The 18,124-nt window shown below is 41.4% G+C and overlaps 1 protein-coding gene and 1 long non-coding RNA gene across 4 annotated transcripts in view; both read right to left on the bottom strand.

Moving 5' to 3' along the window:
- PLCG2 (phospholipase C gamma 2) overlaps positions 1-10,924 on the bottom strand; it is a 55,007-nt gene extending 44,083 nt beyond the window's left edge. The window contains exons 1-2 of one of the 3 annotated variants that reach the window (XM_066194673.1): positions 10,835-10,924; positions 7,051-7,286 (exon numbers count right to left, since the gene is read on the bottom strand). In XM_066194673.1, the coding sequence (XP_066050770.1) occupies positions 7,051-7,246 (196 nt within the window). In that variant the 5' untranslated portion in view covers positions 7,247-7,286; positions 10,835-10,924. Of the gene's footprint in view, positions 1-7,050; positions 7,287-10,485; positions 10,506-10,795 lie in introns of those variants that run through there. The other 2 variants (XM_066194674.1, XM_066194675.1) reach the window with 2 other exon arrangements.
- Positions 10,925-12,189: 1,265 nt separating this feature from the next.
- LOC136295858 (uncharacterized) lies at positions 12,190-17,814 on the bottom strand. Its single transcript, XR_010722815.1, has 3 exons — positions 17,672-17,814; positions 17,451-17,544; positions 12,190-13,422 (listed from the first exon to the last, which is right to left on the bottom strand). It is a non-coding gene; the product is annotated as an uncharacterized lncRNA (long non-coding RNA).
- Positions 17,815-18,124: the final 310 nt, after the last annotated feature.

Genomic DNA, 18,124 nt, shown 5'->3' with positions numbered 1-18,124 from the left:
TACAGCCAAGCCACAAAACTTCTGAAAACACAGTTACAAGGATGAAACCTGAGAGACAGTGTGGTGCACCTTGAGAAAGCACCCCTGAGTACCTTTCCAGGGGTCCTCTGGGGATTTAGCTGAGTGACTGACACAAGGTTTAGAGAAGTGCACCTTTTAAACCCACAGGAGTTTGCGTAATCAGGTCACACAGAGCTGGCATGTACAGTAACAACAAATTGCTACTAAATTCAGAACTTCTCAGTGGATCACTCAGTACAGCACCATGTTACAGTGCTTCCCAGTTTGAGCTCTGAATTCAAGGGGCTGTACACCTGGCTACTGTTTTCATATTAAAAATTAAAGGGCACTTTCACCAAATGGTGTAAGTATAGGGTAAAATTTACATATGTGCTCATGAAAGTTCACATTCTGCTCCATGCAACAGAACAAAAATGTTGGCATATAAACCTGACTTTGGGAAAAGGATGAAGTACCTACATCTCACACTCCCTTTGATCAACCAGTTTAGGGGTGCTGAGGTCTGTGCAGTTCATTCCATCCCTGTTTTGCTGGCTGGCCATGACAGGAAGTCGGGTTGTTGTAAGTTAGCATCAGACATTGCAGAACTGAGCTGCTAAAGGGAAGACATTATTTGAAAAGAGCTAGAGGCTACACATGTTCATTTTTTCATTTGACCACAGAAACCAAGCTTCATGTACTCAGCTGAAGACTTACACAAAGATCCCCTGGCTAACAACTGAAATACAGCCATTTCAAAACACACCCAAAAACCCCTGAATTTTAATGTTCCTATGTGAAGGTACTCCAGAAAGAGCAAGAAGTGGATTCACTTTGCAATGACATATTGTTCTTTAACAGTATTCAGAATACAGAAAGCTAATGACAGAATAGAGACTCGGGGTTTTCAATCTGAATTAAGATTATTTATTACTTTAAATCAGAAACAGTAAATTCAGACAAAAATTCTGCTAGCAGTAAGGAAAACAAAGGTCCCTATTGGAAATCAGCAAGATCAAGTCCAGTATTCAAGTCAAATGAAGCACTCATTTCGCACTCCTCACAGAATATATAGATGCTCATCACTTCTCCCAGAGAGGTACAGATCTGTAAATGTTTAAACCATCTTCTCCAATGGGAAAAAAAAAAAGTTTCCCACCACAGAACAAATTTACATTGATATTAACCATTGTACAAAATTAATAACACAGCTGTTTAACACATAGAAAAAAATCAATGTTTAAGAATGTGAGCCACATGCACGAACACTCTCTTAGGTGTCAGTTTTTGAAGTTCCCAAAGTAAAAGCCAAAAGGATGTACAGCATCAAAATCTGCTCTCTTTGGCAGTCATCTTAGCAAAGATTTTAAAAGCAACATGATCAAAATTTAATTTCAAGACAGAGATGCTGCTGGATAAAATTCACAAAATAAAACAATGAAGATAAAATTGTAAGGTAGAACAGCACTGCCTGTGGCAACACACAGAAGGCTGCCATTAAATTAAACTGCAGATCCCTGCATTTCCCCTCACCCTGAATGTGGCCTGACCTGGTGCTGTTATCTACATGACCCTATTACAGATGCACTGCCTCTGTAATGAGCTTTGATCATTAAATATCCAGGTGCAACATTGGGCAGAAACTGGTGATTCCTGCTTGGCAGTAGAACAAAATCTGAGAGCACAGGGCAATCTTACAGATTGAGAAAAAAACAGCAGCTCCCACAGGTTCTAATTCTACTTTTAACATGAATTTACTCAGTGTGTTTTTAGTTTCCACATTTCCTTTACCTGTGAAACGTGAAAATTCAACTTCATTTTATGTTTGGATTTTTTAATCATGTTCTAGGTGACAAATTCTGTAAAATCTCCCCTTTTCAGCAGGGAAGAAAATCTCAAGTGAACTTAACACTTGATAACTCTTTTCTGTAGGTTAAATGAAAAATCAGTAATGCTAAATGACTTTGGGATGGCAAATTTATTTAAAAAGTAGCCATTTTTTTCTACAAACTCTGGGAAAATATTACACGCAAATCTAGAGCACCGAGACAATGTGAAAAGAGCAGTCCACATTAATTCTAAAATAACATGTTATGCATTGTCAAACATAAGTTTCTGTTATAAATGATAAAAAGATACAAGATAGTCCTATTGCATTAATAAAGTCTGGGCTGCAGAAAACAGAAATGGCTGTTGTACTGTGGTATGCCACAAGCATCAAAAGCTTCAATTTAAGTGTAGCCTTTATTCCCCTGCTTTGTAATTTTGCAATTACATTGACATGATGTCTCTACCTCTGCCACTCCCCAGTCCAGGTACGTCATCCTCTGAGAAAGTTTTCATATTAAATTGATACTAACATTTCTCTTTCAGCCTTACCTACAGCCTGACCTCTCATTCTGCATACAGAAAGAGCAGTTTCACAGCTGATATATTATATAACTTTTTCTAAATATGGCCCTCTGATACTTTAAACCTATTTCTTATGAGCTTGCACAACTAAATTGTCACTAGATATTTTTATTATGGAGTCTTTTGCAATAAATAAAAAACATAGAAAAAAAAAAGGTGATCTTTCTTTTCCAAAAATCAAGGGATTAAAATATGGTTGATATAATTTTACAAAAGCAGGTCACCTCTTCACATGAAAAAAAAAAATTCCTAAGTATTCCAAAACAGAGAAATCATCTTCTGTCCTCAAATAGAATCTTCCTTGAAATGAGCATGCTTGTATTACAGAGAATCACACACTTGCGCATTCGAGGATGGCACCACAGATTTCTGAGAGTCTAAATTCTCCTGGCTGTGAATCATCCCTTCACTCAAGGCATTCTTGGAAGAATATGCAGAAACTCACACATTTTCCAGTGACTAATCCAAGTCTTTGAGTGAGCTTTCCCTTAATAATTGTCCTGAATACACTTTGCAACTGAGAAAGAATGGAATATCCATAACAAGATTTACACCTCGCCACCTGCTTGCTCTACAAGCTTAAATATCACAACTTTGGGCCCTGATTTATTCCTGTGCATATAAATGCTATAGCACAGTTTGGGATCCTTTACTTGGGAGTTCTGGAGTGTCCTGTCAGACAGCAAACCCCAGGTGTCAGCCACACAACAGAGTGCTGGCAAATCCTGCCCTCCCTTGGCCACCTCTGGGTGACAGCCTGGGACAGTCTGAGGTGGGCAGAACAAACCCCGGGTGTGTGTGACCCAAGGGTGCCCATCCAGACCCCAACACAGCTGCAAAGGTTCAACACACAATAAAAATACACAGTAACACACTGCAACAGACCGTGCTGGCAACTCATAGCTTCACAGTCACCCACCCACTATGCAGGGACTTGTTTCTGTAAGAGAAGCGTCCATTTACAAATTAAACAAGGAAATCAAATTGCTCTGTACAAGGAAACCAAACTTGCCTTCTCTCAAGCAAAAATAAGTTCATTCTCTCAAATGCCTATCTGGGTACACAGGTGAGACTAACCTTGGAATTTAACTGTGAAAACATCACCCCAGACTTAATGTCATGCAGAGTCAGAAATACAGTGCCTCTTGATCTGCTGTTGAAATAGCATATCCTTCTCTAAAGGACACAACCAACCTGTGTTCTTTCCTTCACGGGAAAACACAGAGGTTTCTCCCCAGTGTCTTTCTGTTAGAAATCCCTTTTGTATATGGTTACTCAAGTCTCTCATTTCCTACCCTTTGTAAATCCTCACTTCTTACCACATCAAAGACCTGGGTCTAGGAAGAGTTTCCCGAAGTTTCTCATGCTGAGAAACACATCTGCACTGAGCAGGAAACAGCCTTAACTTGAGCAACTCTTTCACTCTATTCTATACAGATATGCTGGCAGGTTTTCAACAAAAGGGGCCTTTTCATGAGCAATGCAATTTAAAATACACAGCAGTGCCACTCTTGGGTTGTGTAAATATTTATATAAGTATAGCTAATCCTACATCTCTCCCTTGCCCTGATCAATTTATTCCAGAATAAGAGTAGCTGTCTTTTTGTTATTGTGAGGCTTAACTTAAATCACTTCCAAAATAATATTGACCAAACTTAAAAAAGGTCATTGTAATAATTCTAATCAACTCTGGCTTAGAGGAATTTGAGTGTTCTTCAAACATTTACAGTCCATCAGCAAGAAAATCAGCACTATGACATCCAAAATTCCCAACTCTACACAGGGCAGTTAGGGAGAGAGAGGAAAAAAAAAAAACAAACACATTTTTTTCTTCATCTCCAAAGGGAGAATATTAAAATAAAGTATAAAATTTGGACTCTGTCTTCACTATCTATTAGCAGCCTATTTTTGTGTCCCAGAGTTAAAGAACTCTCCTCACTATCGGATTTAGAAACACAAACCCAGAGCAGATGCAAACAGTGAGTTTTGTGCCTTCTGTAAAGAGCAGTTGCCAAACTTGAGTTAAAATAGCACACAGGGAACAGGAAACCATCTTAACTTTGCCACTTGTACTGAATATTAATTCTTTTGGGACTGACACACACACAAATAGCAACCATTAAGATCACCTCGTGAATGTTAGATTTTGTACAGCATAAGTGTATTGATATAATACTTGAGATGATAATGCTCTACCCTCAACGACTTTAAAAAAAAATCAAAGAACAAAAATGTGGGGTTTATTTGTCACAAAGCCAAGACAATTCATCAGCACATATTTGGGGTCATTCATATACATATCCATATTCAAGAGGCTGCTCTATTCAATTATCAAATAGGGAAGCTTCAAATCCATCATTTTTCCACTTTTCAAGCAAAAAGAGAGCCTGAGTCTCACTCAAAAGAAGTAACAGCAACATACAAATAGCTAACTAAATAAAATACTTCCTTCCTCTTCAGCAAAAACACTGTCAGCAAGTTAAAACTGCAGTGACTTTCATTTCTAGTAGACCAGATACGGTTCATGGTGAGTTGGAACAATGTTCATACCATATTCTGGAACACTACCTGCAATACACAGCTTGATGGGGCACATTCATTGCTTTTTTAAGACAATAAAGTAATATTTTGCATATCTGTGCTTTTGATTAGGACATATTTTTGTTCCCATCATTATACACATCACTGAAGTGTTGCTCAGTTAAAAAAACGGCTACAGCAGTTGCTACTACACTCTTCGTGGAGACGCAGATGGCTTTTGGGTAAGTCACAGGTCTGGAGCAATATTCCCTGTTCTAGCAATGACTACCTGTGGATCTGGAAGCCAAGTCATTACCCTGCTGGATCACCCAGGTTTAAGAATTAAATAACAATATTCACCTTCTTTTAAAAGCATCAAAATCCACGCATAGAGCTAACTAGTTTATTTATTACCAGAAACACACACCATCCCCAGAGAGCTTTGATAAAAGGTGATTACAAGACAGGACTGAAGAAGCTGACCCCAACATCTGGATTGGCAGTCTGTTCAGCTTTAAATTTGTCCCCTCTGGGCAAATGGCAACAACAAGACTTCAAAACACGGTCAGAGATTGGTTTGGCCAGAGGACTCCAAGGTCTCCTTCCCTCACTGAGTAGTCATTTTCTGCTATGTTTTAATATTATTGCTCTGTGTGTAAACCCCAGGTTTATTTGCTAAACAATATTCAAGCACTGCTCTCATAACTGAATTCTACATGCCCTCTCAGGACTTGTTTTCTGGCACAGCACCAGCAATACACTTGTACTTGCAGTCACACACATCATAATAGGAAAGGATAATTACCCTCATTTGTCATGTAACAAACTGGGGCAATGAAAGATTATGATCCAGAGTACCTGTTAATTGGGTGTCCAGACCTGTTTGCTTTTCCCCAGAATACTGAATATCACCATATTTTCACCACCAGTGATAAAAACATCCTCCCAGACAACCAGTCTTTATTTCCACTATATCACATTTCCAGTTGCAGGTCCAGCCTCCATAAGGAATGAGACAGGAATCAATGGAAACAGTAGCAGAGATTCAATATTTTTAAGTCAGGAGCATGAAGAGAAACTGCTCAGACAATCCCAAAATCATGCATATTCTCAGTGCCTGTCTTTGCAACCTTACAGATCAATGGGTTTTTAACTTACCATGTATTTACCAAAAAAAAAAAAAAAAAACCCAAAACCTTCTCAAAACCCACACCTCATCAGACCAATAAATGATTCTGGCATTTCAGACAAACTATTCAATTCCTCTATTGAGGACAAACACTACTTAGCAGCTGCAGAGTAAAATCATGCTCACAATAATTAAAAAAAGTTACCATATAATCATATGCAAGCACTATAATTACATTACAGCACCCTGAGCTGCCCAAATCACAGAATCACCAGGCTGACCTTTCTTGGCATCAGTTGTGCTCATAAGAACTGAGGATTAGTCTCACTTTATTCTTCTCTTCTAGTTTGTGCAGCCCTATCTAGCCTTACACTCCCCTTCTATTTCCTGACCTTGTTATAAATAGTGGGTTTAGTCAGTTCCAATATCAACTAAAGAGCCAAAACCAACTCAGGGCCTTGAAACCACCTCATATCTCACAGCTTCATCCTCCTAAGTCATTGGGACTTTCCAATAATGGTCCTAAATAATGACTTCCATCCTGAGACAGCAAATTGCCCAAGAATACCAAAATGTGAATTCAGTTTCCTTATATGTGAAGGTGTTTAGTTGGTTCTTTTACTTTTTTTTTTTTTAAGAGAGAAGTGGTAAAGAATAATTACTCACTTGAATTCATAAGACATTAGGATGGAAAACAGTCTGTCAATTCTGAGAACACAAACACCATCATATTCAAAGATGAAAACTTTGAGAACAAGGCTAAGGACAAAAGCATATTAATCATATTTAAGTAGTGTTATATATCTAAATAATGAGCTGCAGAAGATTCTTCATCTACATTACAACAATTCAAAATATTCTCAGCAAATTACCAAATTCTTTCAGCCAAAATCTTCATAATGTTAACAAAAGGCTTGTTAAATTAGTATTTGACAAGTACTTCAATTTATTAGTAACTCCAAATTCAGGTACACATTGCAAATACTCACAGAAACCTTCAATCTTGTCAGCTGTCTTGCTCCATGCTACCTGCCTGGTTTCCATTATGACTTGAATAGTCCTTCTTTCGGGGCTGCTCTTCTTAAGACTGAATATTGTCATAACAGTTCCCAATTCCAAGGTCCTTTTGATCTGGCTTTTCTCATACTCAGGCAGCACTCCATAGTCTATATTCTTTCTGGGCATTTTTTTTTCTTTTTAATCAAACTTTTATGGTCTTCAGTGTCTTGAAGAGAAAAAAAAAAAATATAAGGAAGAAAAGGGAGAAAATTCAATATTTAAAACAGCATTTTCATTTCTTTAAAGATCATATTTATGTAGTTAGATACCTAACAGAGACTCCTGCCTGTGCAAATGCAAGGCAGGTACATGGCCAACATTAAGCCTGCTGGTTTATCCTGAAAGGAGGTGCAAACAGCCTTCACAGAGGGCAGACCCAGCAACATCGGCTTGTGTAAACTCTTGCACTCTATTGGAATTTAAACCTGGATGAGACCTACATGAGAATGTAAAGCAGGTACCTGTCCTTTTGAGAACTGTAATGAAGGGAAAACATGAGTAATACAAACAATGAAGTGCTGGCAACATCTAAACATCAATTTTTGCACTTTTAAAACTTCATGGCTCTGTTCCTCCTACACAGTCTGCCTATTCTTACCCACGTGTTGGGTGGCAGATATTTGTGTTTATACACTCGGGACACATCTTGGCACACAACAGCCAAAGAGGGATGGACGTGCAGAGCAGATCTCACAAATTAGCAAGTTTCTGTGCTCTCCGGTCTCCCACATCGCTGCATTAAACAGCTAATTACGAGCCTGCTTACTCCTTGGTGAGATTATTTACAAACAGGATGGTCTGCAACCTGCTCTTTGACCCATGAATGAGTGTCACTGTCACACAAGTCGCAGGGGTTGCTGCCACACAGCTCCCAGCCCTCCCCGAGCAGGACAGGTTTAGAGGAGCTCTATGCATGCAGCCAGCAGCCACGGCGTCTCCTCTGCTTCTCTTCCTCTCTCCTCAGACCACTGCTCTCCATCACCAGCAGTTTCAGTTTCCGTGTTCATGGCTAATTCGACCGTGGCACTTCTCGCTTCCCCTTCCTGACTTCTGCCGGCCGTCGCCCCCTCAGCCCGTGTCAGTGTCTCCTGACCGCTCCGCGCTGTTCCCTCACCAACAGTGCGAAACTGCCTTTGGACATCGTGTCACCGGCTGCTTCAGGAGCAATCTCTCTGCCCTTGAAGCTGTCCAGGGCAATCTTTCCTATCCCTTTTTGAATTCTACCACTTCAATAAACACCTTTTTTTTTTTTTCCCAAAGTTAACAGAGAAGCCACAAGAGTCCCTTCTCACCTCTACACTGCCAACAGTGAGCTTGAAGAGCTCTACAGCAGGAACCACTCCATGGTTTGCAAAACATCATACACATTATTTAGGGTTTTATATTGGCTTGTTACAGCAATAAAAAAATGGAGTATTCTTTCCTTATACTACTGAAAAAATTTATGTACCCCAATCCTACAACTGGGAGGGAGTGAGCAACTTTGAAGTCTTGTAAGTGACAGCAGATTTATTATTTTCTTTTAGCCATAATGTAACTGATCCTTTTAGACTACCTGAAGATAATCAGATAATCATTTAAATTATGACAGGCCTGAACCTAAAAAGATAGCCATGGTCATCTTGCTACAATGATTTGTTAAGAAATGAAAGGAGGGAAAAATAATAAATTAAATTAAAACCTTTGAAAAGTGTCTGTTTTCTGACCAAAAAAGAATAGAAACCCTGTCTTCTCACTTTACTCTTTTCATTTAGAATCATAATGAAACAAATGTGCTATGATCTGGGACAAGGTTTAAGCATTTGTGCAAAATTATACTGAATAATTAAAAAATGAACTTTTAAATGAGTATAGTTTTACAAGAGATGATAAAAATAGACATCAGCTCTGCCTTTTACAGTACAAGGTATAGCTGTAAAATGAAATATGATTTAGAAAAACAAGAAAAGAAGTTTCTAAATGCAGCTATTTAATAAACGGCAATGCAGCAGGTCTTTTGAGAGATAACTCCCTTAGTACAAAGGAACTGCCTCTCAGAGGTGGCTTCTTAAACAGTTTCTGTTGAATATAATATACTGGACTTCCCCTTTCAAAGGAGCTCTTTCTCCCGAAACCAGAGAAAACAGTGGATTCAATCTAACCTCACTCCTAAACCATAAGCCAAGTTTTTGACTTAAGGTGGAAAGAATATTGCAATATTTGATCAACCTAACTGACCACTCCCAGAGTGTCCTGGCTACCTGCTCCAGTTTAAGAGTAACATCACAGAGAGATGCCTGATAGTAAAAAAAAAACAATCAGAAGCCCTTGGCATTAGACCTTCAACATCAGCAGTTGTCTTACACTCAGCCCCATGTGCCCCTCAGCCTTCTTTACACCCACCACTGCACAACGATCTGAATTAACAATCTTTCTACCCATTCATGCAGCAGAATCCAGTGATGATCTCCATCACCCCATTACCTGGCTGCCTCCAACCCAGCAGAGTGTGAACTACAAGATGCTGTGTGTAATGGAAGCATTGCTGCTCTTCTGCTGAAAAGTTACTTATGCCTAAGCTGGAAAGATCCAGCATCACTTACAGGACTCAGCAAGTGAGTTTAGTAATCACCAAAACATGCCACAAGCTCCAGCTTAGACACAGACATGACTCTTTCCCTTTGACTGTAGAAACTACAGGAGCTAAATTTTGAAAGTGTCCTGTACCATATGCAAAACTTGGATCACTTGTTACTGTTTGTGTAAGGCCTTTTCTGATAGATTTTTAATTGAAAAGCCTGACCGATTTGGACTAAAAAGTCTAAAAGACACACTGCAAGTAACCAAGTGAACATGGACATTTAAAAAAAAATCTAATCTATCCTGTCTACTAAGTTTTACTTCAGACTTTAACAAACAAACCCTTCTTAGGAGAAGATCAGTGTTCAGCTCGTAACTCTCTTCATGGTAACACAGAGAGGAAAAACTAGAAAAGGCAAGTTATAAATGTACCAGCTAGTAAAGAATATCTCAGATAACCCCTGATGAATCCATCTGTTATAATTTCACCCATATGACACAGCAGGTGCTTTCCAGACGCAGAAAGTTAACCAAGAATTGCAGTCCAAAGTTTGTCTCCAGCCGATTTCCAAATTTTCCCATGCGCTCTGGACATTGCAAAAGGTTTGTTGCATCCTATGCCCTGAGCTCCGCCTTTGGATTGAGGACATCACCTCGCCAGATGGACCCCCACCAGTGTCACCAGCGCAGTACCACAGCACTAATAACTAATAACAATGGACGCACGGCCCTTGCCATGCAGCTGCTGCCGGCAGAGCCCTGGCGGGGCGGCCAGGGGAGCGGAACCGCCGCAGGACGGTGCCCACCTGCCGCGGGCAGGCCGGGCCCTCGGCCGGGCAGGGCCGCGCACGGCCGGGCTGCTGTCAGGCATCGCCAAGGTTTCCTTCCTTCTTCTCCGTCAGGCTGGGCTGCGCCGGGGCCCGGCCAGACACAAGGTGCGGGGTGGCAGGGCCACCTCGGGCAGCCCCCAGACTCCCCTCCAGCCCAAGTGCCCGCCGCCCCCGGGCACGACCGTCTCTCGCCCTTCGCTGCGCCCCGGCCCCGGGCATCCCCCGCCCGCCCTCCGCAGAGCCTCCCTCACGCCGGACCCGCCGCCCCGCCCCGGCCCCGCGACACCTGCTGCTGCCGCTGCTGCCACCGCCGGGCCGCCCTCACCTGCGCGGCGGCGGCGGGGGCTCCGTGCGGCGGCGGGGCCGTGCCGGCGCTGCCGTCCCGCTGTCCCGCGGCGCCGCTCGGGGCTCGGCTTCTGCCGTCACCGGGAAGGGGCGGCGCCTCCTGACCCCGCGGCCACCCCGGGCGCCCGTGGCGCGGGCTCCCCTCAGCCCCGGGGCGCCGGCCCTGCCCTGCCGGGAGCGCCGAAGCGGGGCCGGGATGCTCGGGATTGATCCCTCGCCCCGTCCCTCTGTGTGTAGGCGAGCGCCCGGCTGCCACTGTCCCCGCAGGGCCCCACAGCCGCCCCCTGAGGCGCGGGGTCCCCTCGGCCAGGGCCGCTCCGAGATGATGCTCTGCTCCTCTGAGGTGGGTGGTTGAGCCTTAGGGAAAGGCTTCACTGTCGCTGGAGTTACCTTATCACGTTAAAACTGACTCCAAGTGATCCGCTACAATTGTATCGCGCGACAGTTTAGGAGTGGAAATGCAAAAAGTATTTCCCAGACCGGGATTGGGTAGAATAGTGCTAGGACGACATCCTGCTTGCAGGTCGGGCCCTGGTGCTTGAAGGTACAGCCATTCAATTTGATGTATTGGTCTTGTCCCAGACCCGTTTGGTAAATCTGGGGGAAATTCCTACACCCATAGGCAGGATGACAAGGTCATCAAAGGGTACAAGTCATGACAGTTCAGCAGACATCGAAACAAATGCTCAGAAACCAAAGCTAGGGATGCCACAGCATTTACAGGGAAGATCTTGGCCATTTCTGCGAGGGCTGTGCCATGTTGCAGTGGCAGGTCCTGTATTCCAAATGCTGATTCCCATGTGCTGACATTAAGTTTCATGGAGATAACTCATCTCCCCTTCCTCTAGTACTGGTGGCTGGCACAAGTGAATGAAAAGCACAGGTCTTTTAACCCTACTCTATTGAGAGGAAAAATAGTTTTCTATAATTTCAATCAGCATTATAAATGGTCGAACAGTAGTCAAACATTAATTGATACTTTCACTCTATACGTGCAGAAACTACTGAAACAAAATGACACCTGCAATGGGGTTCTGCAGCAAATACCACCAATAATACTCCCTAGCTACACAGAAGGACAAGAAAAGGTCAATTGTGTCCAGCTCTTCTGTAGGAGCAATTTGGGAAACTCTTCCTAAAGGCAAACTAACAAGCCTTTATCATGGTCAAAAGCACCAAAAGGTTTCAAATAAGTATGACCTATCAGAAAAGAACTGAGGAACACATTCAAAATATACCACCACAAAAGGAAGAAAAGCCTGAAACCCAATACCTGGGAAAGGTGTGGTTCATTTTAAATGCAAAACATAAAAATGATCATTGCAATCTTATCACTGTTTGCTATTTTGTGAAGACTTTTCACATTTTTCCAGACGTCCCAAACCTGGGAAAAGTTTCTCTCTTTATAATGTCTGACTCAGTTACAAAATCCCAGAACAACATCTAACAGGAGCCGTGGTAGTAAATGAATGAGAATAGCAGAATATTTATTAATCGCACCATGATGTCTCTGCCATACATTATTTTTAGCTCTTCATCTTTAAAGTCTTCAGTGTTTCATCTTGAAGCTACCTTCGAAATTATGTGAACATTGGCAAAAAGCAAGAGCCACGCAGCCAGTTTCCCCAACTGCAGAAGCTGATACCCAAACATACATTCACACCAGAGAGAGCTGAAGGGTGCAGGTGATCCTGGGCATTTCACAAGCAGGAGATGGCAGTGTTCACTTAATGTCAGCTGTCAGATCCAGGGGTCATCTGGGTCCGTGGTCAGTGAATCCAAGCTCCAGCAAATACCAGCCCCAGCAGCCCCTCCTGGTTCTGCTTCGCTCGGCCAGGTATCAACAGTCTCCTCAGCAGTCATATGGCACAGCTTCAGCACAGGAACCACCCTTGAACAACCCAGAAGCCACACAGGCAGAGAGCTGCTCATCTTTATGGTATTTAGAGCTGTGCTGCAGTAGTTAAAACACTGCTGCAAAGAAAAACTTTGGTCTGGACATACTTCTGGTTGTGCCTCATGGGTGTTTTGGAAGGACAAATAAAACCTACCCAGTCCTAACATTTCTTGCATGACCTTAGACTTATCTGATAAAACACTCTTAAAGCTGAAGAGTTATATAGCCAGAGAAAATATGTATGTTGGAGAGGGTCATGGCTGCAGTAGGGATCGTAACACTGAATCCTGTAAATTGCTGGATGTAACATAATCTCAGATGGACTAAGCAATCCTTAAAACCAAACCAATAAAAGAGTAACTCTTAGAAATGCCAGCTGTTACTCAGCACGTTCAATAGACCCAAAATAAGAGTACTCAGACTTCCTCACAATCCCAACAGATTTATTATCAGAATCAGCAGCTCTGCCGTCCAACAACCAAACCTCAAAAGTGAGAAGTTCCAGGCAGACAACATCATTTCCTGCAAGGATTATGGATCTCATAGTCACAGATAACTATCAGATGACATCTCCAGTCCTTTTTTTGTAGGAAAAAAAGCCTGTAGACACATACTGAGGAAAGGTGTGGGAAAATTAGTTCTCTAAGTTGAAGAATCTGCCCCAGCAAAACCTGTGCGTTTAAAAAGAAGGTTAACCACTAGAAAGAAATCTTCCTTCCTTTGTTCTTTTTTCTTTTCAGTTTAACTTCCTTCTTAAAATTTTTAAAGACCCCTTCAATTGTTAAAATACCACAATTCATACTATAAGATCTGAAAAGCAAGTTTTTTGGCTAGAAGTATAGTTTTACATTTTGGTCATAAATCCCTCAGAAAGGGAATTTATAGTGTTCACACTGACACTCTCTTAATTACAGCATTGAAAAGTTCAACCCTGTCTTATACTTGGTAATGAAGTGTTGATTGCTTCCCCTGAAGAAAAAAGCAAGGCATGAAAGAGAAGCACAGGACTGGCTAGGCAGCCTCGTGGATATAATAAATAAGGGTCACAAAACAGGTGCCACTTCTTCACAGGAGCTACAGTGGAAAAACAGCTTTTGTGTAGAAGACAAGAAGTTGAAAAATTTTACCCCATCAATTATAAGAAATGTTAAAGAGTGATTAAGCAGGAGGAGCAATTATTTTAGAGAGTGTCACAGACATTTGCTAGCCAAAGGATTTACTAACCACCACAGTATCTGCACTCCTTAGCAGGATGTATGTTAGCTCAGCTAGATTTTCTGGTTAGAGCTGCAAAACTTATAGCCAGATGTTTCAAAAAGAAAACTTAATTTTCAAGGCTGGCCTTTATGAACTTTTCATCTGCAGGACTCAAGCTGATTTTAAACCCGTCAAGAGAATTCACAGAGAGTTGAGGTACCAACAAGTGTTGCAGTCTGGAGGGCAGAGGTGAAGGATGTTCCTCCCAGTGACTGTCGTCACTGGCAGTGCAGTCCTGTGGTACCCCAGCTCCTCATGGCAATGGCTTCAGCTACTCTGGGAAGCCTTAATCAGGTGTTAGTGATCATCTTTAGCGGCTCAAAGGACCTTTGTAGCATGAAGCTGACCTTTGGGAGCAATGCCCAGCTGTAGCAGCACAATTCAAGTAATGAATTTTATAGGAGATCTACCTTCAACACCATCACAAGAGTGTGACAGGTCCAAAACTCCCAGCACATCTTCGCAGCATAACAGAGCTCAGGCTCCTTGAAGAGGATCTCTTGTAGAAACTGTTCTAGTGTGTACTTGGCTCCATTCTTATCAGAGTTGCATTTTAATCTTGGTGAATTATTGTCACTTAATCATAATATTTAAAGTAAATATTGACTTAAAGTAAACTACTAAGGTCACTAGCAGAAAAGCTGACATGAAGGAAGGGAGGTTGTACTTGCGTCTGGCCTGTTGCCTGTTGAAATGTTTGAATCCTCAAATGTTGAGCTACTCCTCAGTTCAGTCACCCTGTCTCTTGTTACTTGCAAGATCTGCATTTAAAAAAATCTTCTGAGGAGTTACTGCTCACTGGCCTCATACACAAAATACAGCACTGTCCCTTACAATTTCTGTAACAATTTGCATTTGTAGATGTCAAAACAATTTTTAAAAAATAATGGAAATCATTGTATCACATTTTCAAAGGCATCAGGCCCACAGGGTGAGGAGGTTTGCCAAAGATCTCCCAGCAGTTACACACTTTGGGCAGAACATTGCTTCCAGGTTTTATCCTAATGTTCTGACTTTGGAATGGCATTTCCTCATAGCAAAGCTCACTGTGCCAGAAGATTTTCATTATCAGAATTATATTTTGAAAAGTTTCAGTCAAGTGAAAACTCTGCTGTGTGGTTTGGGAAGTTCAATAAAAACCTTTTAAAAACTACAAGAAAAAATATTTTAAGTAAGTGTCAAAGTGCATTTTTTTAGACACACACTAACAAGACATTACTCAGCAACTTGAGCCAGTTTTGACCACAGAAAACACCAGTGTGTTTAAAGGGCCTGCAATACCACCTTCAGATGAAGAGTTAAATATTACAGACACTACACCCACAGTGATAAAATACCAGCAGCTCATTACCAGTACCATCAACAGTGAGTTGATACCAATGGTACAAGAAAAGGAAAACTGCAGAAAATTCTGCAGGGAACCAGAGAAAAATTTCTCCTGTGCTTTTTAAGCAAATTACATAAAAATCTTCCATTAAAATGTGATTTTGAGTGGGAAGGACAGGAAAAATACAGCATTTGACAATAGTTTTGAATGAAGTGAGTTGTAACTCAGCAAAAAACAGTCCAGCTCTCCCCTCTAGGTAACTTTCAGCCTTTCATTTTCTTTCTCACGACAGAGTAGCACCACGAGTGAGTTGCGGAGAGAAAAGGCTCTGTGACCACCTGCTTTAGCCTCCAGCTCTCACTCATTATCCCTGTAAGCCTGGAGAGGTTTAAGAAAAGGCCCTTCAGGCAGGCTGGGCACAATGAGTGGGGCTGAACATGTGTGAAAAGCCTCACAGTGTGAGAAAAACACCAAGCTTCTCTCCGTGGTCATTTCCCTCTTTCCTCCCCTTCTGCTGAACTCTTCCTGACGTTGATTTTGCTGCTGATGGTGGAAGCTTTTCTGGGATCATGAAACAGAGATAGCTCAGGTCTTTCTCTACTTTCTACATGGCTGATTGCAGGGATTTATTATTGTGCAAGGCCTTCCCTCAGGGCACACAGGAAGGGAGGAGAAGTTCCTTGCATCTGTGCTCACTCATGCATAGATCAGCTTTAATCTGACACATGCTACATCAGAAAAGTTTAGAAAAGCTCTCTAGTTAATCAAAGCACAAGAATTCTCTGGGGATGGGCACACTGGTCCTAATGCAGATAAGCATGTAGTCATGGAAAAAACATGTCAAAATCTCACTAAAATCAAAATATGATTGAAAAATTATTGGTATCCTTGAGTGATAATTTCTGAATAGGGATAGAATGAGAGATACTCTACAGGGATACGCCTTCCAGATGCCTGTGCCTTGGAAAAGCATCCATCTGGGTATATCTCCAGGATCAGCATATTTGTATAGAATGCAAATCACTCTTGGAACTGCTGTTATCTTTCTGCACTGTAGTCATAACTGAGTGAGTCATGTTAAAGGGTCAAAACCTTCTGTTCCACTTTTGTGATAAGCATCTTTTCAACATGCAGTGTTAGAGATGCTGCGTGCCAAAAGATGGAGGCAGGAGCTGGTATGGGCTGATCTACAACCATGATCTGTACTGAGAGACTTCTGAGTATCCTGGGGAGCAAATTTACCTTTGCAGTTTCAGAGGAGCCGCGGTTTAGAAGACCAAAGGACCATTTTTCAGAAATGCAGGCAGGTATCAACAACCCCATATGGCTGCTGATCTCAAATACATGTTTGTGTGTATATATAGAATATAGGTAGAATCCTATTATTTCACTTATAATATTTTTTAAAAATCCTTTCCCATCTCCAAATAGATTATATTTGTGCAAAATTCAGAAACTACACAACACGTTTGTAAACACTAGCTATAACGTCTCTCAATCACTAACATTTGAGTGAAAATCTGAACTTGGACATTTTATGAGATGCTTTAAAAATAAACACAAGATTTGAACTCTGCAGAGAAAAAAACAATAAAAAACAACCAACTTTCTTTCCATGGAGAATTTCTAACATGCTCCTCACTTAACAGGAGACAATGTCTGGAATAAAGAACCTAGCAACATGAATTTACAAGTGCTTATTTGGCCTGATCTCCAATTAAAAATATATTGGTTAACTTCAGCTGAGCATCCAGGACTTTTGTGTGCTTGTAATGCTTGTTATCCTAGTTAAAATGCCACACACACATACAAAAATTGTTTCCTCTTTTCTTCTTAGACCGGACTAGTAATTTTCAAGTACCACCCCCTCTTTCAAAAATACGTTTTTTAAATTTCCTTTATGATTAAGAAACTCCTTTTATCCTGCAGCTAAGCTGCAGAATATTTTACAGGAGAGAAGACAGAGGCTGGAACACTGAAAGCTCTGCCAGGTAATTTAAACCCAACTATGTTCTCTCCAGAACCTTTCTGTCACACACGGGGAATTATTTAACCCCGTTTTTTGCAAAGGATGACTGCCCTGCTGAGCCTCAAAGGCAGCAATACAGAGCTTACCTTTAATCCTGTGCAGAATAATGAGTGATACACTGCTGAGATTAGTAAGGCAGTGTCAAACGGAGGTTTCTTCCTTTTTGTACTCTGACTCCACCTGGGTAAAAGCACACTGTTAAGACCCCTTAAGCATACAAAATCTCTAATCAAGTTTTCAACGCCTGGACCTCTTAGCTAATTTAAAATTTAAACGAAAAAAAGTTGCCACCTTTGATGACACTCACTTCTTCGCAAGGAGAGATTTTGTTATGGCTGCTGCTAGCAAGGGGAAAAAGAAAAAGAAGAAGAAAAAAAAAAAAAAAAAAAAAAAAAAAAAAAAAAAAAAAAAAAGAAGTTCTAAGAAAAAAGTGGAACACTAATTCTGAAATATGTCGCTTCCAGCCAGCAGGACTCTCTCCTCTTGTAGCATCCTCATGGGCTGAGCCCTTTTCACACTCACTTGCATCATGCGTTAATAGCCTGGCATGTTAATGATGTGTTAATGATGCCCCCACCTGAGATCAGCGATTCTAACAATTTCTGGTTGTCTTAGGCAAATTTTAAATTCTTTGCCTTCTGGTTTCTAAACTTTTGGGATGCTCTTTCTTTCTGGTTTTTTTCTGCATCCAAGGGGTTTATAATTTACTTCTTTTGCAAACACTAAGAGGCTCAGGGACTCTGCTCATTGAGCTTTTAGG

The sequence above is a fragment of the Chamaea fasciata genome, unplaced genomic scaffold, assembly GCF_029207755.1.
Source record: "Chamaea fasciata isolate MVZ Bird 193981 ecotype frontalis unplaced genomic scaffold, bChaFas1.0.hap1 SCAF_12, whole genome shotgun sequence".
In the NCBI taxonomy this organism is placed as follows: Eukaryota; Metazoa; Chordata; class Aves; order Passeriformes; family Sylviidae; genus Chamaea; species Chamaea fasciata.
The sequence above is the reverse complement of the archived record's forward strand: the minus strand, read 5'-3'. Positions and strand labels throughout refer to the sequence as shown.